General features: G+C 56.6%; 2 protein-coding genes across 3 annotated transcripts in view; one reads left to right on the top strand and one right to left on the bottom strand.

Annotated features, from left to right (window-relative positions):
* The window catches only part of TMEM104 (transmembrane protein 104), a 63,575-nt gene extending 39,752 nt beyond the window's left edge, over window positions 1-23,823 (top strand). For both annotated transcript variants that reach the window (XM_050764309.1, XM_050764310.1), the window contains exons 9-10: window positions 4,725-4,818; window positions 21,285-23,823. In XM_050764309.1, the coding sequence (XP_050620266.1) occupies window positions 4,725-4,818; window positions 21,285-22,045 (855 nt within the window). In that variant the 3' untranslated portion in view covers window positions 22,046-23,823. The remainder of the gene's footprint in view (window positions 1-4,724; window positions 4,819-21,284) is intronic.
* The window catches only part of NAT9 (N-acetyltransferase 9 (putative)), a 101,885-nt gene that overhangs the window by 46,235 nt on the left and 28,387 nt on the right, over window positions 1-27,263 (bottom strand). The window lies entirely within an intron of this gene.

Genomic DNA, 27,263 nt, shown 5'->3' with positions numbered 1-27,263 from the left:
GAGGGTGAAGGCATGAGGTTGAAAATGTGGGAACGGGGTGCCAGAGAGGGGGACCTTCCCTTCTCCCTCTGGCGCTTTCTGGCTATGCCACTGAACCTCTCCAGCCCCCACAGTTTCCTCATCAGTAAGATGAGGGCATCGTCACCTGCACCAGTGACCTTGCAGGGGGTCATGAGCATGAAATGAAACCGTGTGTGTTAGCACTTGGCAGAGTGTGGAGGGGCTGCAGCTTGGGTAGCAGTGTTATCACAGGGCAGCTTTGATAGCACAGGGCAGGGCCGATCAAAGGACCAGTGGCCGGGAAGATGCGGCCTTGGGATTGGCTCTGACAGATCTGCAGGCAGAGGGTAGGACCCAGAGATGGTACAGCGTGTTAAACAGGGTGTTTAATTTGAGATTGGCACCAAGTTTAAAATTTCATTTTGTTTCTCTGACCAGCTAAATAGGCAGAGAAATTTGGGGATGGGGAGGTAAGTGTCTACCCGCTTTGCTTCTGTGCTCTGATGTTGACACCCTCACTCACACGCTCCTGTGTGGTGCAGTTAAACAAAGGGCATAACACGTTGCCCAGTCCTGCGCTCCTTTTGTATATGACACAGAAGCAGGCTGAGTCGGAGCCCTTCTTCCGTAAGTGTCGTGTGCTGTAGGGTTAGAACTGGAGAGGAGGGAGGCAGATGGTGGACACAGCTCAGCCTCAGCAGGCGTGAGTTGAGCGTTCTTGATGTAAAGATCCATTCTCAGAAGTAGCACAGCATTTGTTTCTCCCATTCCATAGCTGGGCAGCTGACTCTTCAGTCTGTTCCAAACAACTCCAAGAGGAAAGTGGAGGCTCCGGTTAGTGACTGAGCCTTTGGTACCCAGATGCCAGGCTGCTCAATCAGGCACAAGTGTCTGTACTTCCGGGTCCTCAGCAAAGCCACGTCCTGTCCAGGGAATCTCCAGGCACAGCCCACAACAGGTCCCCGTGAGGCTGCAGGGTCCCTTCCCTACATCTTTGAGTCACTGATTCTGTCCAGGGGACAGAAGGCTGGGGTTGAGATTAGGTGCTCTCTTTACTCCCTGCTTTGTGCTTAAATCTCATTTCTGGTGGCATCTGGAGAAACGGCTCCTCCCTGTCAGCCCCATCTTTAATGCGTATTTAGAGCTGGGCTCTGTCCTGTGGGGGGTGCTATTGGGAGCCTTGCCTTGCAAGAGGGCACCTCTGGCCTGGGAGAGAACACGTGTCTGTGGTTTGAAGTCCCCCAGTTTGTGGTCATCTGTAATAGCAGCCCCAGGAACCTAATGTAGAAAGCAAGGAAGGAGTCAGAAATTGTTGGAACTCTGGAGCCTGGGCAACTGGAGGTGGGCAGTGCATGTAAGGGACACAGGAGGACAGGTAGCCCTGTTGAGCTGTAGACTCCAGAATGTTCTGAAAGAGCTGTGGCTGAGCATTGCCTGCATTGCCCTGGGAATGTGAGCCTCCTTGTCTCCATCAAGACTTCAGCAAGGCTGCTGTGGGGCCTCTGGTGTCATCTAAACTCACTAACCCAAAAAGAAAGAGGATCTGAACGGACCCATTTGTACCCTCCTGGGTCCATCCGGACTTTATTTCCCATGACCAGTTTGAAGATTTTATTAGAAATCAGAAGTTTTTTTTTTTTTTCTTTTCTTTTTTTTTTCTTTTTTTTTTTTTTTTTTTTTTAGAAATGTGCTTGGCTGCAGCGACTCGTGTCTCTGCCTCCTGTAATGAGTTGGGCTACAAGAGTCCTTGAGCAGAGACTGAGTTTGAACTGATCAATGGCATTTGGGGGTTGGAAAATTGCTCGGGAGCCAGCTAATTTATAATGTCATATGGGCTAGACTGGAAGACCCAAGAGAGTAGGCTGTCTCTTTGGCTTTTTATGTCTCCTTTTTCAAAAAGGAAAGAAAACACGAAGTACCACGCTTGGCTGTTGTGCATTCAGAGATGGACACTGCCCCGGCTAGACCATCTGGAGACGGGGGCTATGCCTTCTCCCGCCCCCCTCCCTCCGCAAGACCTCAGCGGCCACACCGTGGCGTGGCAGCGTGTGCCACTGCCTCTGTCCTCATCCTTTGTCACTCCAGATGCCTGCTCCTGCAGTTGCTGAATTCTGGCTCTAAGTAATTTGCAGAGGACACCTGTTCCTTAATTAGCCCCAGCTCGCAGTCTGTGTCTTCATCTGGGTGCTCTCTGATGCGTGAGCTCGCAGGCCCATGGAAGGGCTGCTGTTTGGCAGTCTGTGCATGTTTGCTGTGACTAAGTGGGCCCTGAGCCTTCCCAAGTGTTATGGTCGGTCTGTACTCCTGAGCATTAAAAGAAAAAGAAGCCACATTCCAACCATCATCCATCTATGGACGTTGCAGCCATTGGCCAGATCTTCCATAAGAGTCCTTCACTGCTAGTTCCCATGCTGAGGACAGACCTGCTGTCCTCAGGACTGGGTCTGAGAACACTAAGCAGGTGTGAACCTTCATTTCGACTCCTCTAGATTCATATTCCTGGTCACTCAAGTGGCACCTCACATATACCACTTACAATACCTTTCAGAGGTGCGTCTGATTAAATAGAGGGATGCTCTCAGCGGGCTGGGATTCATCCATACAGGGTTTTACAGAATGAGACCTTTTGTGTCCTAGGATCTTGACAAGCATCTGCCGAGGACAAGGACAGACATGGACAGGGCCCCTGGAGGACAGGACCCAGGCAGCCTGCAGGAGCATTCTCTGCCTGCCTTTGGGGGTGGTTCTGCTGCCCCTCTATTTTTATGGTGTAGAACCTTCTAAAAACCAGTCTTTAGGTTTCTGAGATGAGATTTGACCTCCCACGTAAGCCACCCCCAAGATCTCCAGCCCCCACAGCTGGAGGACCGTGATTTCAGTGGGAAGTCAGAGGCGAACTGTCCAAACACCCAGGCACACCAGGAGTCCGGTTTCCGGCAGACCACAGTTACTTGGAAACATTTGTGGCAGGTGGCTCTGTGTTTATGCGTTCTTCTACCTGACATCTCCCTCTTCATCCTTCAAAAGAGAAATTCATCAGTGGAAAGTTTCCCCGAAGTGGTAATTTTCCTAAATGACTTACTGATGGTGCTGCGTACAGAGCTGCTCTGCCAGAGTTAACGTTCTGCATGCGTTACCGTGTCCCTAGCTCCTCTCCCTGGGCTGAGGGGACAGCGGAGGCTCTCCATTGCTTTTGCAAGGAGAGCCCTTTCCTCTGCCTTTCCCTGCCCCACCCCGCTTCCCAAGCCTAATAGAAAGACTTCTTTCCCCTCTTCTGAGTGGAAGCAGGGCCAGTTCTGAGGCCCCCAGCAGAAAGCTCTTCTTTCCAAAGTCCTTCGCGCCTGGTGACTGCCAGGTCGCCTTCTCCAGCCCAGCTAATTAGAGCCTTTCCTTAAGCGGCACTTCACTCCTCCGTGTCACTCATCCTCTCAGTGATAATGGACTTGGATAAGGGGTCACAGCTTCTCCCACATCCTGCCCTCCTTATGGCCAGAGGTTGCTGGGGGCGGTGCAGGGCGGGCTCAGTTCCCCTTCTACGGGGTTCCCGCCTGCCAGCCACAGGGGCTGGCCTAGGGCTGAGCAGCTGTGATGGATTCACCCGGATGACAGGCCAGAGCCCGACTCCCTGAGTGGGCCCTCTCCCCACATTCATTCAGGGTTCCGAGCCGCCTGCCGCATCTCTGGTGAGCGTCATTAGCATTAACGTGATAAAATGGCACTGTGTAAATGTTAATAAGGTCTGATGCCTCACACTGCTTCCGAGTGGCAGATTGGAAATGGTACCATCATCTTAACTGCAATGAGCAGCTCTTAATTCCTCTACTCCCTGAGCAACCAATTTGGCATGGAAATCCTAACCTTCCCCACACCCCAGTTTCTGCTCTGTCACGTTTACCCCCATTTTCCTTTGCAAAGAAGGTTCCCATTTCCCACAGACCAGTTTTCTGAGACAGAGTTTGACTTTCATTTTTTAAGTCACACTTTCCCCTGTTCTCCAAAGAGAAACGAGAGGATCCGTGCCAATCAGCACCCCCTTCTCTGCCTGGGTCCCGTTCTCAGCCCAGGACTTCTTTGCCCTGGTTTTCCTAGATGCACCTCCCTTCTTTGGTCATCCTGGGTACTTCCAAGGGGCCTGCCCTGAAAGCCAGGGGCTCTCGTTCTCCAGACTTCTCCTCTTGAAGCCAAAAACGTGGCCCATGCACATCCCGATCACTCCTCTCCAAGCGCTTCAGAAGAAGTGTCCTCTCCTGCGAGGCTTCGTCAGGGCTCCTGGGGCCCCTCCCCACTGTGTCCTTTCTTCCCAGTAAACCGAGAGCCAGAGACGTGGCTGGTGCTTCTTTTGGATCCTTCTTGCCATTCCGTCTCTAGCCCATGCTCATGGGCAGTTCGAGGGTGGGCACGTTGTGGATCATCAATCTGTGTTTGCTGAAGAGAGCAGGATGTTCCATCCCTGGAACAACACCTGGGCCTTGCCGAGGAGGCACAGCATTGTCGGCACAGTCCATGTGAGCAGCAGCAGGGAAGCATGCCTCTGGAGCTCTTGTTCCACCCCTGGCGCTGGCACTTACCCAAGGTGACCCCAGGGAGCCTTTGCCAGTCCAGGTGTGCCCAGTCAGGCCCGGCCTTAGCTGCGGGCAGAGGCCACATGAGCAGCAGCGTCTTCCCCGTGCAGACGGTCTGCGAGTGCAGCCTGCATCCCCCTTACTCTTGTTTCCATCCCCCAGGCAATCTTCACTCTCCTCCTCGGACCATTCACCTTCTTTGACGTCCAGAAGACCAAGTACCTGCAGATCCTGACCTCTCTGATGAGATGGATCGGTGAGTCTGAGAAACAGCTCGAGTCTCTGCGCTTTCTCCTCTCGTCCCTTCCCTCTCCTTTCGCGAGAGGCCGTGCAGAGCCCCCAGCCGTAGCTGGAAAGTGGTTGTGGTTTCCATTGACTCAGGCCTGTCTGGGCCTCCCACCTTTCCAAAGGACAAGGAGGGGCAGATACTCAGCTTGCCTTTTACTGCTGGGGAAATTTAGCACCAAAAAAAGATGATTTTTTCGAGGTCACATAGTGTGGATGGAGCTGGGGCTAGAGCCAGGATTGTTGATTCTAGGACCAGCTTCTCTCTCATACAACCATGCTGGGTGCCCACTGACCCACAGGCGTGCGGGGGGGCTCCCAAAAGCCTGGGTTGGGCTGTGCCCTGCAGGGTACGGGAGCAGCGCGGCTCTGCATTCTCGTGAGTGTGCTATGCGGCGTAACCATAAAAGCCAGCGGGCCGTGGCAGCAGCCACTCTCTGCCCCTGGGTCTCTGGCCACCAGGGCGTGAAAAGACACCCCCTCCACAGCATCTTCTAACCGACGGACACCCTGCTGAGCATGAGCGCCATTGTCCTCAGCTGCGGTCTGGGGAGTCTGTTCCCCCAGACAGGTTGGTGGTTGGGGGCTGGTCCACTTCTGCCACACCATCCTGCCAGCCACCTCAGGGAAAGGGCTGGCTGCCGATCCACCTGGACGGAGGACAGGAGCAGGTGGGGCCTCTGTGGCCAGCACGGCTTTGGGCGTCCATTGGACCCCTCTTCTGTTCAATCCAAAAGCTAAGAAGGCTGTTGCTGTTCTGATAGAGGGGCCTGGACAGAGTGGGTGTGTCCAGGCTCCAGGAGCTCGCCTGCCTCTCAGCACAGAGGCACTTGGCTCTAGAGGAGCCAAGGTTGGGGCTCCTCCTTCCTGACCACCTTCCCCAGCCCCCTTTCCCGCTGCGCTTGCCCATTCTACCCTCATCCAGACTCTGGGGGTGGACGCTGATCCTGATTCCATGCCAGGACTCAGCAGTGGGTCATGGTCGCCGAGGACACTTTCTGGTCTAAATGACTTCCAGCAGCTTGACATCTGCAATTCCCCTGGTTCCCCAGACTTAGGGGATTACATGATGTCAGTGTAAGGAACCTCCGTACACAGCAGTCTTGGCATCTTTAGTTGGAAGGGGCCACAGCAGTCAGGTAGCCAGGCCTCGCCCCTCTGGGAGCAGGCTGTACAGCACAGAGCACGGGGTGGCCTTCGGGGCCCAGAGCTCATGACTGCATGAGGCTCGCACTCCGCTCTGAGGGGTGTATGTCAGTGCTGGGAAGGTTTTCCTTGTCTTGAGCCACGCTCACCAGCCTGTAACTTTTTTGCCCTCTTGGTTTGTCCTTGCAAGGAGATGAGAGCAGGATGGAGATGAGTTGTGAGGCCCCCACAGGGGCACATCATCTGGGCCGAGCCCGTCCTTGGCTATCCAGCTGACACGAGGGAGCGGGAGGACACCTGTCCATCCCTGGACAGGGCGGAAGTCTGCATCTGCTCCATTCAGTCTGTCTGGTCACGTACTCACCAGTGAGTGCTGTTCCCAAATTGCACTCACAAGTTCCAAGCCCCAGGTTAAATTAACATGACTACCTGGGGGAAGATGGGGATTGTTACTTAGAACCTGGGGATCCCACCAGCTCCAAGGACGGATTTAGAATGGAGCCTCCCTGGGTGCCAGGAGGGATTGTGTCCAGAAGTCAGAGTCAGCAGGGATCAGAAACACCAGGGCTCAACTGTCCACCCTTCCTTTTTCTCTGCTTATATGAAGTATTTTGAGAGTTCTGGGTAAGGCCGAGTGGGTAAAACCTGGTGGTCTCAGAAGAACGCGTTTTCTCAGTAAAGCAGGATTTGGAGAAAACTGTTCTCCCCCTTGCCTTCCTGGCCTAAGTCTGGTGCTCCAGCTCCTGTGGCTCCCAGCAGCCACATCTGTAGCCCCAAGGTCTGGTCCCTACCCTACGTGGGACTGGCTGCACTTGACCTGCCCCTCAGCACTGGGGACGGGGAAAGGGCCCCTTGGGCGCTGGCATGGAGAAAGCTGAGCTGATTTCTGTCTCCTTCCCCTCGTCCAGGAGGACAGGAGCAGGGTGGGGAGAGGTGGAGGGGACACTCCTGCTTTAGCCAGCATGACAGCCCAAGAGGGGATGACACCCAGGATAGTGACAGTTAATGGCTTCCGAAGACCCCTGCACTTGTTTAGGGTGACAGATTCCTCCCCGTGTCTGGGGAGCAATACATTTGTTGAAAGGGAGAAGACTATGAAAAGGAGAAGAGGCGGCTGAGGGCACATAAAGAGCGATTGTCTCAGAGCAGGAGACCAGCTGTACCCCTGCATCAGTCGGAGGAGGAGCTGAGTTCTGTGGCCAGCAGGGCCCCGGGGTCCTGGAAGGCGGCTGGGGACAGCCCGGGCCCCTTGCCATTCTGCTGTTGGAGACACTACTTCCCCAGAGTCAGGCTCACAGTAGACTTGGCAGTTGCTTTAGAAAATTGACTCCTGTTTCCCCCAGCCCCTTCCCACCCCCAGGTCTCCCACCCTGAGGCTCCTGGGGCCCTGCAGTGCTGCGGAGCAGGTGACAGTGGCCTCAAGAGAGGCTCTTGGCAGCCTCAGGAGCTCGAGGTGGAGACCAGCTCGTGAAGGTCGACAGCACTTGTTTTTTTGGTGGTGACATTGTTGTCTTGACATTGTTGTCTTAGCAAGTCATCTGCCTCTCTTTTCCCTTTGATCCAAGAGATAATCAAATGTCAGGAGCCTCTCAGGCAAACCTTTTCTCCAGAGTGCTGCTGGGGGCGACCGCAGAGGCAGTGATTTTTCTCCATGAGAGACTCAGACCTCTGGGCTTAACAAGCGAACCTTTCTGTGACACAGCCCTCTTGCCAGAAGAAAAATTGCCCAGTTAGGTAAACTCGGACGCACAGCTGGGTCTGGGGTTCCATCCCCAGCAGCCAGCACTGGAGCCAGTGGGGCATTTTCTTCCTAGCGTTTCTTCCTAGGCAAGGGGTGTTCCCCTCTCAGCCCCGGGCCGCAGCGGGGCTCGGGAGGGGAGGAAGGGGATGGAGGTCTCCCAGGAGCCACCAAACAAAGCAAAACTGGCAGCCCCTCCATGGGGGAGGGACCCCACGAGGGTTTCTCACCTCTGGGCCAAGCTCACCCCAGGCAGTTTTTCGAGAACCACCCTAAAGGCAGTGACCTCAAAGGCCTATTTGTCCTCTCAAGTCTGTGCCAAGTTGTCAGTTCGCCACAAACTCCCTTTTCATTCTGTCTTAAAAGCAGCTGTGTGACCGAGTCCCACACACCCCTCCCTCCTTCCCACACACCCCTCCCTCCTTCCCACACACCCCTCCCTCCTTCCCACACTCCCGCCGCACCCCTTTCCCTCCTCTCTCCCCAGATGAGGCCATGCTTTCCCAGTAACCAAGTGGGGAGCTCGGGTTGGAAATAAGCTGGCTTGGGTTCCAGGAAGACAAAGGGGAAGAATGAGCACCAAAGGGACCGGAAAATCATAAATAAATGTGCTGAGCCGGAAACTTTCTTGGGCTTAATTAGGAATTAGTTCTGCCATCTGTTGAAACGAGGCCGGAGGAGACTGCAGGCCCCGGAGCTGTGCTGAGGAGCCTTCGGGCCAGCTCCTCTGAGGGGCTCTGCTCTGCCCTCCTCCCCCTTAGTAGCCTCGGAAGCCCCCTCATTCTGCCAGAATGGCACTGAAAGGGTTAAATGGCCTTTGTAAATAACCACTTGTCCAGGAAAACTCAAAGCGTGGATGACATGTGATAGTGTCTGTTCATTTCTTGTGCTCCCCAAGTAAGTTCTGGGGAGACGGGATTGGTCAGTGTGGGATGCCTGGGTGGCAGATACTTCTGAATCCACATGAGGAAGGAGGGTCTTGGTGTGCTGTGCCCAGCAGTGAGGCTGTTGTTCTGGCCCTGGCAGACCTGGCTGGCTCACCCCCAGGTGGCCACTGCAGATTCCTGAGCAATCAGGTCTCCGGTGGCTGCTCTGCGCCAGGTGGCGCACCTACTGGAGGTGACGCTGGACCTCCTTGCCTTGTTCCCCCACCGTGTGGGACACTTGGCGTTTACTCCCAATGTGCGCAGATGGATCGAGGCTTCTCCGCCAGGTTCGTTGTCTGTGCAGTGGCAGCGAGGCCTCGATGGGGACGTTGTTGTTAGCACAGCACCTGCGCAGTGTGCAGAGGGGAGCCACAGTGAGCGCGATGTCTTCAGCAGCATCTTGGTCAGCCATCACATCCCAAGAGTGGCCTCAAGATGAGCCTCTCTGAGGGCTGGCCATAAGACCGGGGACATGACCTCAGCTACCTCAAGAGAGCATGGCACTCGGTGTCCACATGGGTTTCACAGTGAGATCTAGAAGCATCCAGGTTGGCTCTGGGCAGCCTCCCCTGTGCCACATCCCAGCTGTGGTGCCTGGAGAGGAGCCCTCTCTGCTCCGCCGCCCCCAGCATCTACTCGCACGCACTTTGAAGAAGCTCTGAGCTGGGAGAATGAAAGGCAGGCCCATCTCACAGAGGGGCAGGGGCTCTAGCCTCTGCCAGCCACAGGTAGACCAGGGATGCTGAGGGGAGACGCAGCACAGAGGATGTTCTTTGTGCTCACAGGCCCAGCGCAGGGACTTCAGAGCCCAAGCCTGAGCACCTAAGCCGATGGCTAGAGGCTGCCCCCGCCTCACCGCATGGAGCTCTCGGGCTGGAAGGGGCCATGGCAGCTTCATTACTTCAGTTCCATTACCAACTTTCCCCGGCAGATGCCTGCAGGCGTCTCCCATGAACAGCTGGCTCGGCACAGGGCGCCCCATTTGGGGTTGTTAAAAACCCGATCCTTTCTAATAAAGGCTGCTCTGGAGCGCCACAGCCCTCCTCGGGCCTGGGCTGCCGAGGACCGCAGGGTTCCCTTCCCTCTGATTGTGTATGCAGAGCAGACGCCACACACTCTCTTTTTGCATCTGTGTTCCCCCCAAAGTGGGTCAGACACCGTCCTCTCCAGGCGTTTGTGGATGAACTTGGTCCTGCCTCATGAAGTTCTCGGCCCCACTCTCTCCACCTCCCTCAGCAACTGCCCCAGATTTGTTTTCCAAGCTGACAGGGAGAGGTGGGACGTGGTGGTGGTGGCAGGTGAGGCCCCTAAGAGGAAGTCATCACCTGGGGACATGAGGCCTTCTGGTGTTTACCTGTCCCCAAACCCATGACTGATCCCTGCAGACTGCCTCCCGCGCTGATCCGTCACCACCGGCAGCCAGGGGTCTTGTGTCTGGGCCATCTGGTGCCCACTGCTGCCAGGTTGGCATTGGAATTCCTCCACAGCCACTCAACTAGTGCCTCTCAGAGGCCCCAGAAGGACCCCCCAAAATGCCCCCTGTGCATCCATCCAGACAGCCTCATGTGCCAGCACCACGCCACCCCGCTGTCAGCAGCCCTGCATGGCCCGGGTCTCTGCGGCAGCCCTGCCCACCTTCCAACTGGGCCACTGTCCAGGGCTCTCCTAGGCTGTTCCGTGTCCAGCCATGACTGGTTACACTCCCAGTGCAGGGAATCTTGAAAAACCTTTTGTATATGTTTCATTTTGGTCTTAATTTTATTCTTGGTTTTCTAGAAGTTCTTTTTGCAAATGCACAGAGGCCCATTTATAGGAGAGGAACCCAGTGTTTGTTTTAAGGTAAAGTAGGCAACTAATGAACACTTACTGGTGAACAGCCAGCCATGTGCCGCCAAATTACTCCCTTCGTTAGCATCAGTCAGAACTGACCTGAGAGTTCACTTGGCCCCAAGCAAAGGTTGTTGCCCTTTCGTCCCTACCTCTCCTCTAAGCAGCCTTTGTTATCAGCTCTGATCCTTGTACGGCCGAGATGGGCAGCTCCAGCTATCAGACAAAGAATCCTGCAATTTCCAGGAGGTTGGTGGCCCAGCTGTCCGCCACTGACAAGGCAAGGAAACTAAGTCCCAGATCACTCGTGGCCATAGGTCGAGTCTGACCCAATGATGGTGACGGGCATGGCCTCTGTGCAGAACTGGGCTTCATGTGGGAGGGTGAGTCTTAACCTTGCAGCAAGTCGGGCTGTCATATACATCTGCAGGGCTGACACGGCCCACGGCAACCCTGGCGCTCCAGAGTTACGTTCAGACCCAGGAGGGGCCACCCATCCTTGCTCGGTACCGCCTCTCCTCTTCTTCCTCACTCTCTCCTTCCTGTCTCTCTTGGCATCTAGCTGGCTGCTGGAGAGGAAAGGGCTGAGCAGCCTGCAGGAAAGGTGGCAGCGCCTGAAATTTTCTGTTTCCAATCTCCAGGAAGGAGATTAGTCAGCCAGCAGCCAGAGGCCCTGCCTTCCCAATGATTGCACACTGAGCTTGCTCTGACAACTTAAGAATGAAAAATTGAGACCCTGCCCTCCCAGGCACCACCTGCCAGGCTCTGAGGGTGTGGGGAAGTGGAAGGATGAAAGGCCAGAGCCCGTGATTTCCGACAGAAGGCTTGATTGCTCCAGAGGCCCAGACATTTGCCCTTCACCAGGCTGCCGCCGCCTCCTGCCACCCTGGGGAGAGGGGGACTCTGCTGTCAGTCCTTTGGGCTAAATAATTTAGCCGCAGGATAGAACCTAGTCCTATAAAGCTGGTTGTTTCAGCGCTCCTCTCTTCTCCCAGGGTAAGGAGTGAACAAAGCTAGAATCCTCCAGAAAACACAGGAGCTGGCCCACATGGGAAGACCAGCTGGCTTTAGATTCCCTCCTTTCAGCAGAAACCCAAGTGAGTGGTGGGTGAGTTGCTAGGCAAAGCTGGCATATGCTGGATGCCCTGCAGGTCTGAAATGAAAACCAGACCCAGGGCCGAGATGCTTTTGGTGCCTGGCATATCCGTGTGGGGGCTTCCCATAGTCCCCAAAGGGAGCTCCTCCCAGACAAAGCCCTCATCCGCACCACAGCCCAAGCACAGGTAGATGCCACCCCAGGAAGGATGGGCCAGCTCAGGCTCCAAAGACCCTGTGTCCTTTAGCCCCTCCCGGAGAGGGCACACACCTGGAGGCCCCAGAGGTGGGGTGGTGGGGATTGCTTGGCCTTGAGGGGCCTTAAAGATGCTGGCGGTGGTGGGGGTGGACAGGGGCGTAAGAGGAGGAACTGAGGGTCGCTCTGGTTGGCAGAGCAGGGGTGAGCAGCCTGTTGGGGTCCTCCTTGCCCCCCTCCCCATCCCTGATCCCCAGAGCCCCAAAGGTTAGCTGAGGCCAGTGATGGGGTATTCCTGGGAACTGTTCTGACAGCAGCTTGACCTGGCCAGGAAGGCGGGGTCACTAGTATCATCCAGTCCCCCTCCTCAGAGCACAAGGGGAGCTAGATGAGAACTCAGCACTGACACAGTTTTTCCTGCTTGCCTGGGAACTGGGCTTTCAGCAGGGGCAATGGGTTTCTGCAATGATAGACGGCACGTGCAGCTTCCTGAGTGACTGGTGCGAGCCAGGCTTTACCAACGCAGCACTGCCCTATCTCACTCCAACCCTTCAGCCTTCCTACAATCATCTCTTTTTTTTTTTTTAAGACAGTCTTGCTCTGTCATCCAGGCTGGAGTGCAGTGGCACAGTCTCGGCTCACTGCAACCTCCGCCTCCTAGGCTCAAGTGATTCTCCTTCCTCGGCTTTCCGAGTAGCTGGGATTACAGGCATGGGCCACCACGCCCAGCTAATTTTTGTATTTTTGGTAGAGATGGGTTTTCTCCATGTTGGCCAGGCTGGTCTCAAACTTCTGACCTCAGGTGATCCACCCACCTCGGCCTCCCAAAGTGCTGGAATTACAGGCATCAACCACCATGCCCGGCCTTATCTGTATTTTTAAAGGTGATGGAACAGTTTGCCCCAAAATTACACAGTTGAGTGGCAGATTCAGGAGCTGTGTCCAGTGTAACTTGGCCATTTCCAAGCCAGGACTGTGTCCTGGTGTCGCTCACACCTCTAGGCTGCAGGATCCTTGGGCTCTTCCACCTCCAGCCTGCAAATGTGGGTCTCCTTTTGCCATGGTTGGTCTGGTTATTTAAGGAACAAATACCCAGCCACCTCCCCCTGTTTTAGGGCCAAGAGGCTGGTCTCCAGTGGTTCTCTGCTCAGGCTGGTGTTGCTCACCCACCCCTTCCGACGGCCCAGCTAAAGCCAGAGACCCCTGCAGCCCGGCGCCCTCAGAGGGCTAAGCGTTGGTGAAGGGGGGAGCTGGCGCCAAGTCCTCCCCTAGTCCTGTTCCCCGCCTGGAGTGCCGGTGCCTGAGCTGGTGATGGGCACACAACTGGCCATTCGTTATCATTAGTCCTGGCATGTTGATTCTTTGCTTGGAAAAGAGTGTCACTCCCAGACAGCCACCGTGACAGATGGCCTCCACCTCCCAGTGTCAGAGCCAGAGCCACACATGGGGAGCAGGGAATGGCCTGGAGCTTGGGGCGCCCTGGCCTCAGGGACATCTGGAGCCAGGTTCAGAGGTTAGAGAGTTGCGGGGGCAGCTCTCCAGGAAGCAGCCCTGCCAAGGCACAGCTCAGCACTGGCACATGGGAAAGGCCTGGGGGCCATGCCTAGGGGAAGACCCTTCACCCTTGGCCCTCAGGGTCATGGCTCTGAGTATGTGTGCACAACTCAGTACGTGGGCACCCAAAGGGATTAGGGAGGAGGAGTGTGCCGCGTGTAGTCTGCCCCTAGTGGATGCGTGTCCCCATACTCCTCATCCCTTCCAGGCCCTGTAGAAGGGGATGAATGGGCTGGGGGTGGGGGCTTCTAGGCAGGGACCATTGGGCAGGGCCCTCCATGGTTCCTGAGAGCCTCTGTTCCAGCTCATGCCCTTATGGAGATGTCCCTCTGATGGTGGCCCAGGACCACAGGCCAGTTCCATAGCACTCCAGACCCAGCCAGTGCCTCCCTCGCCAGGTCAGGCTGCCCTGGGGGTCACAGCCCGAGGGCACTCAGAGCCCATTTGTCCTTGGGCTTTTCCAGAAGGATTGGTGCAGCGTCACAGCTCCACCCTAGGTCTTCAGTGTCCCCATGCAAGTCAGGGCAGGTGACAGGGTTAGAGTGAGGAGTCCTGGACCGAAGTTGGTGGCAGAAGGGGGAAATCTTTCAAATCCTCAGTATTTCAGGTGCTTCCCAGGTGTGCACAGCCCACAGACCCCCAGCACAGGAAACCCCCACTGAGACGCCCATAGAAATACAATGCCAGCCACCTGGGGGAAACTTAATTTTTAGCGACATCTTGAAGTTCAATTCATTTTCATAAAATACTTAACGTATCAAAAATATCTTTCAACGTGTAATCATGAAAAAAAATGACAAGTGGGATACTTTACATTCCTTTTCCATGCTAATCTTTTTTTTTTTTTTTTTTTTTTTTTTTTTTTTTTTTTTCCGAGACAGAGTCTCACTCTGTCACCCAGGCTGGAATGCAGTGGTGCAATCTCAGCTCACTGCAACTTCCGCTTCCTGGGTTCAAGCGATTCTCCTGCCTCAGCCTCCCTAGTAGCTGGGACTACAGGCGCGTGCCACCACGTCCAGCTAATTTTTGTATTTTTAGTAAGGACGGGGTTTTGCCATGTTGGCCAGGCTGATCTCAAACTCCTGGCCTCAAGTAATCCGCCCACCTCAGCACTGGGCCACACACCAAGTCTTTGAAACCCGGTGTATTTTACGCTTGAGCACACCTCAGTTTGAGCCAGCCATGTTCCAGTGCTCAGTAGCCTCGGCCTTGTGTGGCCCTGGTGGTCAGCACAGCTCTAAATGCTTCTCGGTGCTTCTCCATCAGAGCCCGGTGGGTTTGTTGCCACCTTCAGGGAGAGCATGGGCAGCATTCAGGCTGCCCAGAAGTAGCCCTTGCTTAATTCCAGAGCCGGCGATGGGGATGAGGAAAACAGGAAAGCCACCAAGATGGACTCAGTGCCTCAGCATCTCATGCTCATGGGGGACCTTCATGTGTGCCCCCAGAGTGGAGGTGGGGGCTCCTGGGAGAGCTCTTTCTGCTCCCCCCTCTCCCCACCCAGGCCTGGAGAGCTCTGGCCTCTGTGCCCCCACTCCAGTGGTGCCTAGGAAGGTCACCCAACTCTCTCCAGCCCCACACAGACCCCAGCATTCTGTAAGGAAGGCAGAGTCCTGCCCAGGCCTCACATGGCTCAGAGACCAAGGCAGCGCTGCCTGGGAGGACCTGGAAGGAGCTCATCTCTCTCCACACCTCCAGCTCAGCCAGCCCTTATGTTGACGCTCAAGGGTGTGTGTTCAGCGCAGGAAGGAAGGAGCTGACTGCTGACCACCCTGATCTTTCTGTCCCTGCCCACAGAGACCCAAGAGAGGTGAACTGGGGTTGCTGGTAGGACTACCGGAATGTGAGCATCAGGGCCCTGGGCTCCAGACACCTACTCATCCCTGTCTGGCCCCAAGAATAAGTCACCTTCAACTGCTACAAGGGCTTGGCCCAGTCATGGCTTCATCCCGCCAATAAGGCCCCCTTCTTCCCCCAGCCCCCCAGGGTGAGGTTCAGGAGGGCAGGGATATTCCGGAAGGGACGGATTTGGGAGAGACGCGGGTGTTTGTTGACTTTCATCCCCTTATAAACCAGTGCTACCTTTGCCATTTGGCAGGTGTTCAGAGTGGGTGGGCTCACCTGTCCTCCCTGCCAAGGAGAGAGGCCGTGAGGACAGATGTGGAGGCAGTGCCTGCAGGGACTTCTTATCTGGCTTTTGCCAGGCTGAGGCTATCTAGGGAAAGGCTGCTTCTGTTCGCTTCTCTTCTGACTGCTTTAGGAGCCTGAGGACTCAGATGTTGTAAGAACATATCTTGATGTGAAATTGCACCTTGACTGCCACACTTGATGTTGCTGCAAAGCCGATATTAACATGAACCTTGGCTTGCCCATACAGTGGATGTGCCTCCTGGCAGCTCAGTCCTTATGTAAATTTTACTTCTAGCCTCCTCAGAAAGGGAAGGGAGGCGACTTCTCTGACTGGCCTGTGGCAGCTCAGGACTCGTGCCTGTTTTATCTCAGCTCCAAGACAGTGACTTGTGTGCCTTCACTCTGTCTTCCTCACTCCCGCCCCAGGTGTCAGTGTGCAAGGGAGGGGAGCGGCTGTGGCCCAGGTGATTCCATGTGGCGAGGCCCGCGTGTGGAGCTGAGATCCACTATCAGGACAAGCCTTGTGAGCAGCCAGCAGCCATGGCAGGCGACCTTGCAGGGCCTTAATGAGGCTCTGCCTATGGATGTCCTTGGGGGCCCCCCTCCTCATCTCCACCCCACATTGAGCTGCTCCTCCTAAACCGTGAGGAGTCACAGCAGCCATAGACCTATAGGGTTGGAACGGCCCCGACAGGTCCTCCCTGTCCCGTCTGACACCTGCTTCCCTTTTGGGACCCCCACCACGTGGCCTCCTACCCTCAGGCTTGGCTGCCTGCTGCGACGGGGATCTCATCATGTACCCCACAGCTAGTGTGCCTGATAACCAGCCTGTTCTTTGGTTGTAATTTGTCCCCTGTACTTTCCACCTGGACTCTGGTCCTCCGGACTCTGGGCTCCAGAAGGACAGGGCCCCTGTCTCAGTGTGCTGTCCCCAGACAGCCAGCATAGTACCAGGGAACACTCAGTCCCTTGTTGTTGAAGGAATGAACAGTCCAGTTGGGCCCATGGGTGACACAAGACAAATGCGGTGGCTTTTGCATTGGCTTTTACTCAGATATTAAGAGAGAAGTCTCCTGCCACCCCTTGTCATTTTGTAGCTGAGCCTTCCGAGGCCCAGCAGCCGCACGTGTGACCTATGTCAGCCTCCTCCTCTGTCCTCCCTTCTGCCTCCTCCCAGCTTCTCACTGCTGCTCTGCACCACTAAGCAGGACTCCTGGTGTAGAATTGTGGGTGGGGACGCGAATGTTCTGGGCACTGCCTGTGATAGGCTCTTGGGGAACTGCAGGCCCTGCTGGGGGCCGACCCCCCACACATCTGACTGTGAAGTCCTGGGTGTCTGGCCCTTAGCGTGCCTGGGGAGCACTTTCTGCTCTGTCCCGCCTCCGCGCCCGTCTGCCCTCCCACGCAGGCTCCACGAGGTGGGTGCAGGCTGTCTCCGCGGCTGTGGCCGAGCCCTGGGCGTCAGTGTGGCTCTCGGAGCCCTGTTCCCCACCACGCATCCTGGCAGGGTCTCCACCACCTGTCATCCTTGTTTCATCTTGATTTATGATCAGACCTAATGAGTTTTTGGAGCAGCTGTCTCCCAGGGATGCGGCGATCAATCTAGGAGATGGCTATTGAACTCTGCTCCTCCCGCAGCCAGAGGAGGCAGGTTGGGGCCAGACAAAGGGGCGGGTCACAGGGGCCTGGCCAGGTGCACAGTGGGGGTTAAGCCTCGTGCCATAGTCCCAGCAAGGTCAGGGCCCTGACCTCCCCTTCCTCCCTTCCTCCCTCCTTTCCTTCTTTTCTCCCTTCCCTCCCTTTCCTCCATCTCCTAGGGGAACTAGAGGTTCTAGATGGTGCTAGTTTCTTTTGAATTTGCTGGTTTGGAGACCAGGCTGGAGCAGTTCCCTTCACTCTCCACTCCCAGGGGACAGATCCCAGCCCCCGCCTTCATATCCTCATGGTGGTGGGGAACCAGAGGGCCTTGCCCCCTCCCCAGGTAGCTGGGTTTACCTTCTGCCCCGACTGGGGCCATTTGCACTGGGAAGCTGGTCCTCACCCCTGTTTTGGGGGCATGGCTCTTCTAGAGCCACCTGCCCTTCCCAGATGTGCTCCTCACCATGGCAGCCTCTCCCTTTCCTGGTGTGTGAACGCCCTGAGTGCAGGTCGGGATTCATGGGTGAATGACCCACCTCTGCTGAGTGTGCACTCGGTCTGCTCAGCCCCAGAGCTGCTGGCGTCTCCATGCAGCCGAGCTGCCACACAGCTGGGTGAGCTTTTGACAGCAGTGCAGGGTGTGACCAAGGGGAGCTCACGAAGGCCCACACGGCCCTGCAGCTGCACCTGCCCCATCAGGTGTTTATCCCATTTTCTTGTTTTTATTTTTTTTTTTGAGACGGAGTCTCGCTCTGTCGCCCAGGCCGGAGTGCAGTGGCCAGATCTCAGCTCACTGCAAGCTCCACCTCCCGGGTTCACGCCATTCTCCCGCCTCAGCCTCCCAAGTAGCTGGGACTACAGGCGCCCGCCACCTCGCCCGGCTAGTTTTTTGTACTTTTCAGTAGAGACGGGGTTTCACCGTATTAACCAGGATGGTCTCGATCTCCTGACCTCGTGATTCGCCCGTCTCGGCCTCCCAAAGTGCTGGGATTACAGGCTTGAGCCACCGCGCCCGGCCAATTTATCCCATTTTCTAACACTCTGGAATCACCTCCCAAGAGCTTCTAGCATCTGCTTCTGACTCCCAGGCGGCAGCAAACATCCAGCCCACGAAGGGAGACTTGGTTTTTGCAAATAGACTTGTTTAAGACAATCAAAAGAACCAAATGGGTGACTAATCTAGGTAATCTAGGTAGTGGCATTAGGAGGTGAACATAATTATGGCTAGAAGATCGTGAAATCATTTTTTTAATTACCCATAGCCGTGAATTTGTTCTTTTTGTTTGTTTGTTTGCTTTGTTTTGTTTTGTTTTGTTTTTTGATGGTGGAGTCTCACTCTGTCACCCAGGCTGGAGTGCAGTGGCACAATCTTGGCTCACTGCAACCTCTGCCTCCCGGGTTCAAGCAATTCTTCTGCCTCAGCCTTCCGAGTAGCTGGGATTATAGGTGCACACCACCAAACCCATCTAATTTTTAGTAGAGACAGGGTTTCACCATGTTGGCCAGGCTGGTCTCAAACTCCTGACCTCAGGTGATCCGCCTGCCTCGGCCTCCCAAGGTGCTGGGATTACAGGTGTGAGCCACCGCACCCAGCTGCCGTGGTTTTGTTCTAGCTTAAGGTTCTAGAAGTTGTTCCACATCACTGTTGGTGTCAAAGGCACCTCTTCCCAAGACAGCTGCTCTGGAGGACACCAATTAGAAGGTGTACATTTCGGGGGATGCGTGTGTGTGTACAACCGTCTCATTTCTTTGGAAACCTACTTTGTAAATTGGTTTATTTACCGTGAGGAAATCTCACAGGCAGGGCTGTAAGGAGAGCTGCCCTTCTTTGGAGATGTGAGGCTGGGGAGTTAGAGGAGCAGAGAAGCATGGGCTGTGTTCAGGGCAGGAGGAAGCAGTGGCAGGGATGCTCACGTCCAGACAGCTGACCTCTTCCTGCCTTCTTGCCTGCTTGCTCACCAGACCCAGGGCCCAGGGCCGAGTGACAGACAGCTGGAGGAATTCTCCACTTGCCTTTTTCTAAGTTCATGCCAGCCTTGGCCAGGGCCAAGTGCCAGGTCTCAAGGTGGTGCCTCGAGATGGCAGTGGCAGTGCAGGATTTGAATCTTGCCCTACAGCAGCTGCCCCCGTTGCCCTGACCCTCATGCCCCACTTATGGTGGCAAAACAGTCTGCTGCAGCCTCCTGAATAACAAATCACCAGGTGCCCCTGGGCCCAGTCTGGCCTCTGTACCCCCACCCCATCCTGCTCAGCTCTGCTCTGTAGCCCTTTCTGGCTCACAGGGACTCCACCTCCAGCGTGTCTGCTCTCTCCCCGGTACCCGCCCACACATCCTGCCCTGGCACACCTCCTGTGGGGTGCATCTCTCGCATAGCACTGCTGGGCACACCCCCCTCTACCCAGCCTCAGAAATCTCTGGGGCGAGCAGATTGCTCGGGGTCCTGGGCTGTCCCACAGCTGTCCTGTGCCATCCATCCGCAGTGGGTAAAGCTGGAGGCAACTCCCTGGGCTGAGACTGGAAGGAGGAAGTAGGCCGCCACTTCCCCTTGACTGACCAGGGTTGGAACGATTTGTGATACCGGGGGAGGAGTCCCCAGGCCCTCAGAGTCAGGAGTGGCGGGGACTGGAGCGGGTGGTGAGAGGCAGAAACAAATCATCTTCTTTGCTGGCAATGTTCTCAGGCTGGTTTCAACGCTCCCTTCCTCCCCTCCTGTCCCCGACAGTGTTAGGCAGTTCTGATTAAAAGTAATAGATGAAGATTCCATCCCACTCCCAAGTGTCATTGTGGGAAGACATTGCCTGATTTCCTGTGGGTCCCATCAGAGCCACCTCTTCCTTCCAGGAGTCAGGGAGTGGGCCTGGACCAAAGGGGACCATGAGGTCCCCAGCTTCCCACTTGGAGAAGAGCCCTGGGGCTCTGTGGAGGCCCCCAGACAAGAGTCACCGAGCTGCGATCTGGCCTCTGTGGCCACTGCCCCTTCACACTTGCCTGTGCTGCTCACCAAGAAATGTCACGTGTCCCCGTGGGCTTCACCTGAGGGGTGAGGGCACAGGCTAGAGAGGCTGTCAGATATGTTCTGAACAGAGAGAGCAGGGCTTGGTCAGCTTCAGAACAGACACGGACACCGGTGGTCTCCGTGTGTGAGTAGCTAACTGTGGTTCTGGGTAGCCCGGAGAGCAGAAGCCAGAGACAGAAAGATCTAAGAGTGCCATCTCCTCAGAGCGCTGGGAACGCAGCCCCTTGTGCCTGGGGTGCACAGGCTGCCTCTGCGGAGCTCAGCCTGGGGGGTGTGCTGTGAGCCTGTCTCCAGTGGCAGCCCAGAAGGAGGGCCACCATAAAAGGCTGCGAAGTGAAGCCAGCCTGGTCTCCATCAGCAATGCAAGCTGTTTGCTCTGGACAGATAGGGTCATGGGCCCCCTTCCACTTCCACAGAGTCCCCTGTCCCCTAGCTGTGCTGCCAGGCCCAGGAAAACAGAGCCACATGCCACCTGCCTCCAGTCTCGGTGTCAGCAGCCCAGGACTTGGCAGTCCGCAGCCTTGGTCCTTGGTGCTCTTTGTGCCCTGGCATGACCACTGGCAACTTCCTGCCTGCCCTCGGCCCCTAGGTACCCACCTGTCTGCCCAGGGCTCCCAGCACTCCTGCCTATTGGCTTCGGCTGTGTCTAGCAGATGCCCTCGGCCCAGGAGGACACCTCCTCCCAAACACTCCATGCCCTTCTGCATCTACCCCCCAGCTCCCCAGCCTCACATTGGGCATCATTCTCAAACCAAGGGAGAGAGTGTGACCCTGTGTCCTGACCCAGCCTGCTCCCTGCCAGGAAGCTGGCAGAGCCCCTGAGAGCCCTGGGGGGCCGATGAGGGAGCCAGGCAGTGCCTGCCCCAGGATTCACCCTCCTCTAAGAAGACAGAGTTGCTACCTCTGCAAAGCCGGACCACCCTGCCCCTGGCCCCACTGCAACCCAGGCCCCTTGCTCAGCAGGGAGAGGGGAGAACAGGACAGAGAGAGATGCGGGACCTTCCTCTGATGAGCAGCCACTGTTGAGCCACCCAAGAATAGGGCTGCCTGAATGTGCATTTAATGACTCTCTCTCATGGGGCTATAGGCCCTGCAAAGGTGCCCCCCAGACCAGAAACTCAGGGTAGGGCTGTGCCTGTCTGCACTGGCTGACTCCCCTCTCTTGTTTCCCAGCTTTCGCCGTCATGATTGTGCTGGCCCTGGTCCGCATCGGGCATGGACAAGGGGAGGGGCACCCGCCCCTGGCCGACTTCTCGGGGGTCCGGAACCTGTTTGGGGTGTGCGTCTACTCCTTCATGTGCCAGCACTCCCTGCCGTCCCTCATTACCCCAGTCTCCTCCAAGCGCCACCTCACAAGGCTGGTGTTCCTGGACTACGTGCTGATCCTGGCCTTCTACGGCCTCCTCTCTTTCACCGCCATCTTCTGCTTCCGCGGCGACAGCCTCATGGACATGTACACCCTCAACTTCGCACGCTGTGACGTCGTGCGCCTGGCCGCTGTGCGCTTCTTCCTGGGCCTCTTCCCCGTCTTCACCATTAGCACCAACTTCCCCATCATTGCCGTGACCCTGCGCAACAACTGGAAGACGCTCTTCCACCGCGAGGGCGGCACGTACCCGTGGGTGGTGGACCGCGTCGTGTTTCCCACCATCACCCTGGTGCCGCCTGTGCTGGTGGCCTTCTGCACCCACGACCTGGAGTCGCTGGTGGGCATCACAGGGGCCTATGCGGGCACCGGCATCCAGTACGTCATCCCCGCCTTCCTGGTGTACCACTGCCGCAGGGACACCCAGCTGGCCTTTGGCTGTGGGGTCAGCAACAAGCACAGGTCCCCTTTCCGTCACACCTTCTGGGTGGGCTTCGTGTTGCTCTGGGCTTTCTCCTGCTTCATCTTTGTCACGGCCAATATCGTCCTCAGCGAGACCAAGCTCTGATGGCAGGACAGGCAGGTCTAGTGACGGGAGGCAGAGGGGCCCCAGCCCCACCCCTCGCCCGCAGAGCCCAGATTTAGTTGCTCCCAGGTCTTCATGGGGCAGGTGAGACTGCGGCTCTAGGGGAAACCCCCTGTCCAGCTGGGGGTCTTCTCCCCACCCCACCTTCCACCCAGTCCGCACCTGTCCTCACTCCCCCTGGCGGCTCTCCCACCAGGTCCTCCTGCCTGGGTGACACATGGCTGCTCCCAAGTTCTAGGACTCATTACTGGAATCACACCCCTCTCCTACATCTTCCAACATGTTCACCCCCCACCCCACCTCCACAGCGGGCTCCTCCCTGCACGGTGGGAGATGCAGTGCTGGCACTGCCATCATTTGTCCCAGACCCATGCCCCTCCCCTCTCCAGCCCTGTCCTGCGTCCTTGTCTAAGAAACCTTCACTAGCAACTGCTGCCTCTTCAGAGGCGAATCCCAGGCTGGAAGCATCTTAGCCAGGCCTGCCTGTGACAGCAGGGCCCACCCTCCCACCAGGCCTGGGAGGCGCTAGGTGCCACCTCAGAGAGGGCCTGGCTGGCCCCATGACAAGAACAAGAAGTGCTAACTGGTACCAGAGTCCCCAGATAGAGCTGCGAGGGCTCTCGCTGTGGGCGCAAGCTCCAGAGTAGCAGGCTGGATGGAGTGTCCCTTCTATAGGGACACAGCCGCCTGCCAGCTGGGCCTAAAGTCTGGAGCTTGTCCCTGAAAGGGACTGTCTGCTGCCCTCGCTGCCCCATTGGCGCCCTCAGGGCCTCTCGCAGTGCGGGTGGTCCTACTAGAGGGCAGCCATCCCCACCTGGCACCTCAGTGGCTTGGCGGTGACATGGCAGTGGGAGGGCTCTGAGGTTCCCACCCTGACAGTGGTCAGGCTGCCCGTGCTCCCATTCCAACGCTAAAGACAGCTCCCTTAGGGGCTGGGCGTGGGTGCTCAGTGTTCACGCTATGTCCCTTGGGCAATGTGGGGTTGGATGGGGCCCCCACTGCCGTTCCCATGGAAGGAGGCCAGGTTCCTAGCCACCTCCCACTCAGCCATGCACGCACTTGCTGGGCTGGCCTCCTAGGAAACACAGGTGACTCGAATGAACTCTGTATTTTCAACGTGCCTTCTACTGCTTCAGGACCTGGGGGTCCCCCTGACCCTCACTGGCTTGCCCCCAGCCCTGGGCCTGGTCCCGCCTGTCCTGGAGCTGCCTCTCTGGGGTGGGTCTCAGGCCCGACCCCTCCCTCTTTTGAGTTCAGTGCCTTGCTCAGCGCCTCCCCTGTATCTCAGCGTCTTCAGACCTCTGACAGAGCGACGATGTAGGGTCTCCTGGGGCCCAAGGGTCTCAGGGTCAGGGGGATGTGGGATTTGCAGGGAACGCGGGGAGTCCACAGGCTGCGCCACCTCTGCCCTGGCAGCTGAAGCCTGGGAGTCCCTGTGCGGTGTAATTGGCCTCAGCCTGCTTTCTCTCTGCCGACGCACCTCGGCGGTTCTCACAGCTTGTCCCCACATGTCATTTTCCATCCACGGGAAAAAAAAAAATGCCCCTTCTCCATCTGCCATTGCGGCTTCCTCCCAGGAGACCCCTCAGGATAGGTAGAGCAGGGGCCTGCAGTGGTCAGGCCAAGAGCAAGGAAGACCTGGCTGCACCCCTGTGGCTGAAAACTCAAAACATCTGGAATTACCCTTCTCCAGTTATGTTCCCTCTTGCTTAAAGACAAAGTTGATTAAATCATCCTGCCACCCCAGACTCCAAACCAAATCTTGGACGCAAATTCATGAGCTTCATAAAGCCCAGGTTAATTTATGTGACAGTCTGGAACTGCCCAGCCATGGAGTCAGTGGCCATGTTCCCCGCCACCTCTGAGCTGGGGCAGCCCCGGCCCTGGAGGGAACTGGCCCACAGTGACCACATCGCTGCTGCCAAGTGGGGACCCTCACCACTGCCGTTGTCTAGCTGCTTTGCTCCTCAGTGTCCTCCTGCTGTAAGTCAGATGAGGTCACCTTCCTCTCCATCGATGCCAGGCTTCTGCCGCTGACGGCCAGTGGGGCTTGGGGCCAGGGGCAGAGAACCCCAACAGCAAGACAGCCCCGGGTGATGCTGGCTCTCCACGTGCATCAGGCACATTTCACTGGAGCCATCATCAACTTGGCAAAGTAGGCAAGTTCAGCTTGTGGTTTCCATATTGCAGATGGGCCCCCGAGGTCAGTGGTGGGGAGAGCAGAAGAGGATGCCAGCCCAGCCTGGCCCAGGAGCAGGTGTCGCTGTGGAGGAAAGCTTAAACTCAGCAGCATCTACCCAACATCTGCCACCTGCATGGCCCCAGATGCCCCCAGGGCAGACCAGGTCAAGGTGGTAGTAAACTTTCTTTGCCTCCCTCCCCGCAGAAGCACCAGACCCACCTGAGCCCCAGAGCCTCGTGCCAGCAGCTCCTGGCTGTTCCTCACCTGAGGCTAGAGCAGCAGCTGCTGGCTTATAGATGGGGCGGATAGCAGGTGACAGACTGGGAGGTACTGCTGGGTGGTGGAGGTGGGCAGTGGCACCATGATGGGCCCTTAGCCACACAGCCGTCCTCACCCTGGGGCCAGGAGCAGCCTCGGCAACAGGCAGAGGCTAGAGTCAGAGTGGTGGGGAGGACAGGGGCTGCTGCGCCGCTCCTGGAAAGCCACTGCGGAGGGGCAGTGGCTGGCAGTGCCAGGCCTGGGGGAAGTGGAAGCGTCCTGTGTGGGGCCATATTCCCAAGCAAGGGTGACCCATGGTTAAGGGCCACTGGAAAGTTGGAGAGAGCTTGGGATCTCTTCCACCTGGGGCCGATGGTGTTGATTGCAGACTGGAGGGGTAACCTCCGCTGAATGTCATTATATGCCAGGCATGGCATTGGGTACTTTCTGTGTGGACCAGGCAGCTGGGCCTGCCATTTGCAGGCAGCGAGCCTCCGTGGTCTGTCCTTCCTCATTTGTAAAGTGGGGTAACAGCAGCTACGTCACTGGCCAGTTGTGGGGATTAAAGTGCTGAGCTTAGTGCCCAGCATAAAATGCTCAATAAAGCTATTCAGTGACACCTGTTTCCCACATCACTCGCCAGACTAACTACTTGTAGCCAGGGACCCCCAACTCATTAGGACTCCTGACACCTACTTGGTTTCATAGCCTCCTAATGAGTTGTCACTGGATTGCGATTCGGAAACAGAAGATTGGTCTGAATTATCTGGAGTCTAGAGGGCTTTGGGGATAGGGGTTGTCTCTCGTTCCCCAGTCCCCTAGGAAACTTGAGGACAGTCCTTCCCTTTCAAAGAGCAGGACAGGCTAGGCTGGAGGGTCCTGACTGAAGACATCAGCCTGCCCTTTTGCAAGCTCTGCCCTCCTCCCCTCCACACACCTGGCTCCCTGCAAAAAGCTGGCTTGGACCACAAGCCGCTCAGCCAGACACAAGGAAAAACAGCTACAGCAGCAACAGAAGGGACCCCAGTTAGTAAGATTTTCCTGCTCTGAGGCCAGCCACAAGGGCCTCTCTCTGTATCTCACCCAAAGAAAAAAAGTGTTATTTGAGCATGTGGGTCGCCAGGCCCTTGTTTATGACGCTTTCACATCTGTGGCCTTACTTACTCTCCTCTCCCCTGCCACGCTTTCTTCCCTTCCTTTGGTGGTGCAGGAAGCCAGGCCAAGCTAGTTCTGAACTCAGGATGCATCCTTCCTGCTACCTGTCCCCCAGGATTCATAGCCTCCTGCCCCCGCCCCCAGATATATTCCTAGAGAAGGAACAAGGCAGCCAGCGCCTGGCCCAGGAGCAAGAGCGGCCCTCAGAGCCAGCAGCAGGCTCAGTTCCACATTGGAGGCTCAGCTCTTAATGATCTTTCCAGTTCTTGGTTATTAATGATCTTGGGCAGAGAGCGGAGCAGCCCTGATCTCACAGCTCCTCCGGGCTGCCTCACCTGCCACAGCCTTCCTCCCAGGGCCGAAGGCAGACCCTGACTCCGGGAGGAGGAGGGGCTCGGTTCCAGGGGCTGGTGGCCAACAGTTAACCCTCGCACCACTAGTGGCTGCAACCAAGGTCAAGCTCCCTTCCAGAGTGCTGGCCTCCAACACTCACCTAGACAAACTCCCGGCCTGCTGTCCTGAACCTGGATCCAGCCCATGAAAACCCATAGGGTAGAGAGCATGAAATTGTAATGGACAGGGCCACCCACTCTTGGGGTACTCTCCTACCAAGAATAGAGGTGTATCCCACCCTACCATTTCAGCTGCCTTCACCCCTAAAACCCCCCAAAAAAGTCCAGTTCTTATGGCCCCAACCCAAGTAATGGGGTCTTCAGAGACTAAAGAGGCCATCCGGCTTCCTGGGAACCAGCAAAGAGCTCTAGGGGAGGGCACTGGCAGAGACAGCCAGCACCGCCCCTCGGGCTTCCTCTCTGTCACGTGGAATTAGCCTCTGGTCTGCCTCCACGAAACTTGTCAGGACAGCCAGGGCTTGGCCTTTACATCCTCAGCCGTTAGAAAAGGGTCTGACAGAATCAATAGTTCCACTGTTTGTGGAACGGATAGAAGCATGAAAGCCTGCTTGCTCCACAGTCATTGTAGGGGGGATAAGTATAATTGCAGATGTGAAAACATTGAAAATGGTAAGCAAAAGCCATCTTTTCAGATGGGCCAGAGGCAAAGATGTGTGATAGAAAAAGGAAGTGGGCTAGAAGCCCCAGAGGGAGGACAGGATGAGACCTCAGGCAGATTCTCCCACCACAGGAGTCCTGGCACCAGCGAGGCCAAGCTGTGCCTGACCCTGGCAGCCACCTGCACCAGGATTCCAGAGCCCAGGCAGTTCCAAGCCTCGCGTGTCAGAGACAACGTGGCCAGCCAGGGTTTAGCAAACCTACAAGCTCCCTACCTTTCTCTGCCTCTGCCACCATGGCACTGTCAGGCTCCCCAGGGCGTCCCTGGCAGGGCGGGGCAGCCACCACCCCTGGCACAAGCCTCCCTTTTCAAGGAGACTGAGGGATGAATGCCATCCATCATCACCAGAGCCCCTGTGCTGAGCACACATGTTACATCCGGTGCCAGGATGGGTGGGAGCTGGCCCTGAATACCAAGTGGCTTCTGCTGTCCAGAGCCCCCTCTCAGCCTCACCTCCTTCCCACATCCCTCCCAGACGCTCCCAAGGCTCCGCCTCCCTGAGAGGGAGCTGCCCACCTGCTTTAGGCAAACACC

Source organism: Macaca thibetana, chromosome 16 (assembly GCF_024542745.1).
Source record: "Macaca thibetana thibetana isolate TM-01 chromosome 16, ASM2454274v1, whole genome shotgun sequence".
Taxonomy (NCBI): Eukaryota; Metazoa; Chordata; class Mammalia; order Primates; family Cercopithecidae; genus Macaca; species Macaca thibetana.
Note: the sequence above shows the minus strand (reverse complement) of the source record. Positions and strands in the feature narration are given on the sequence as shown.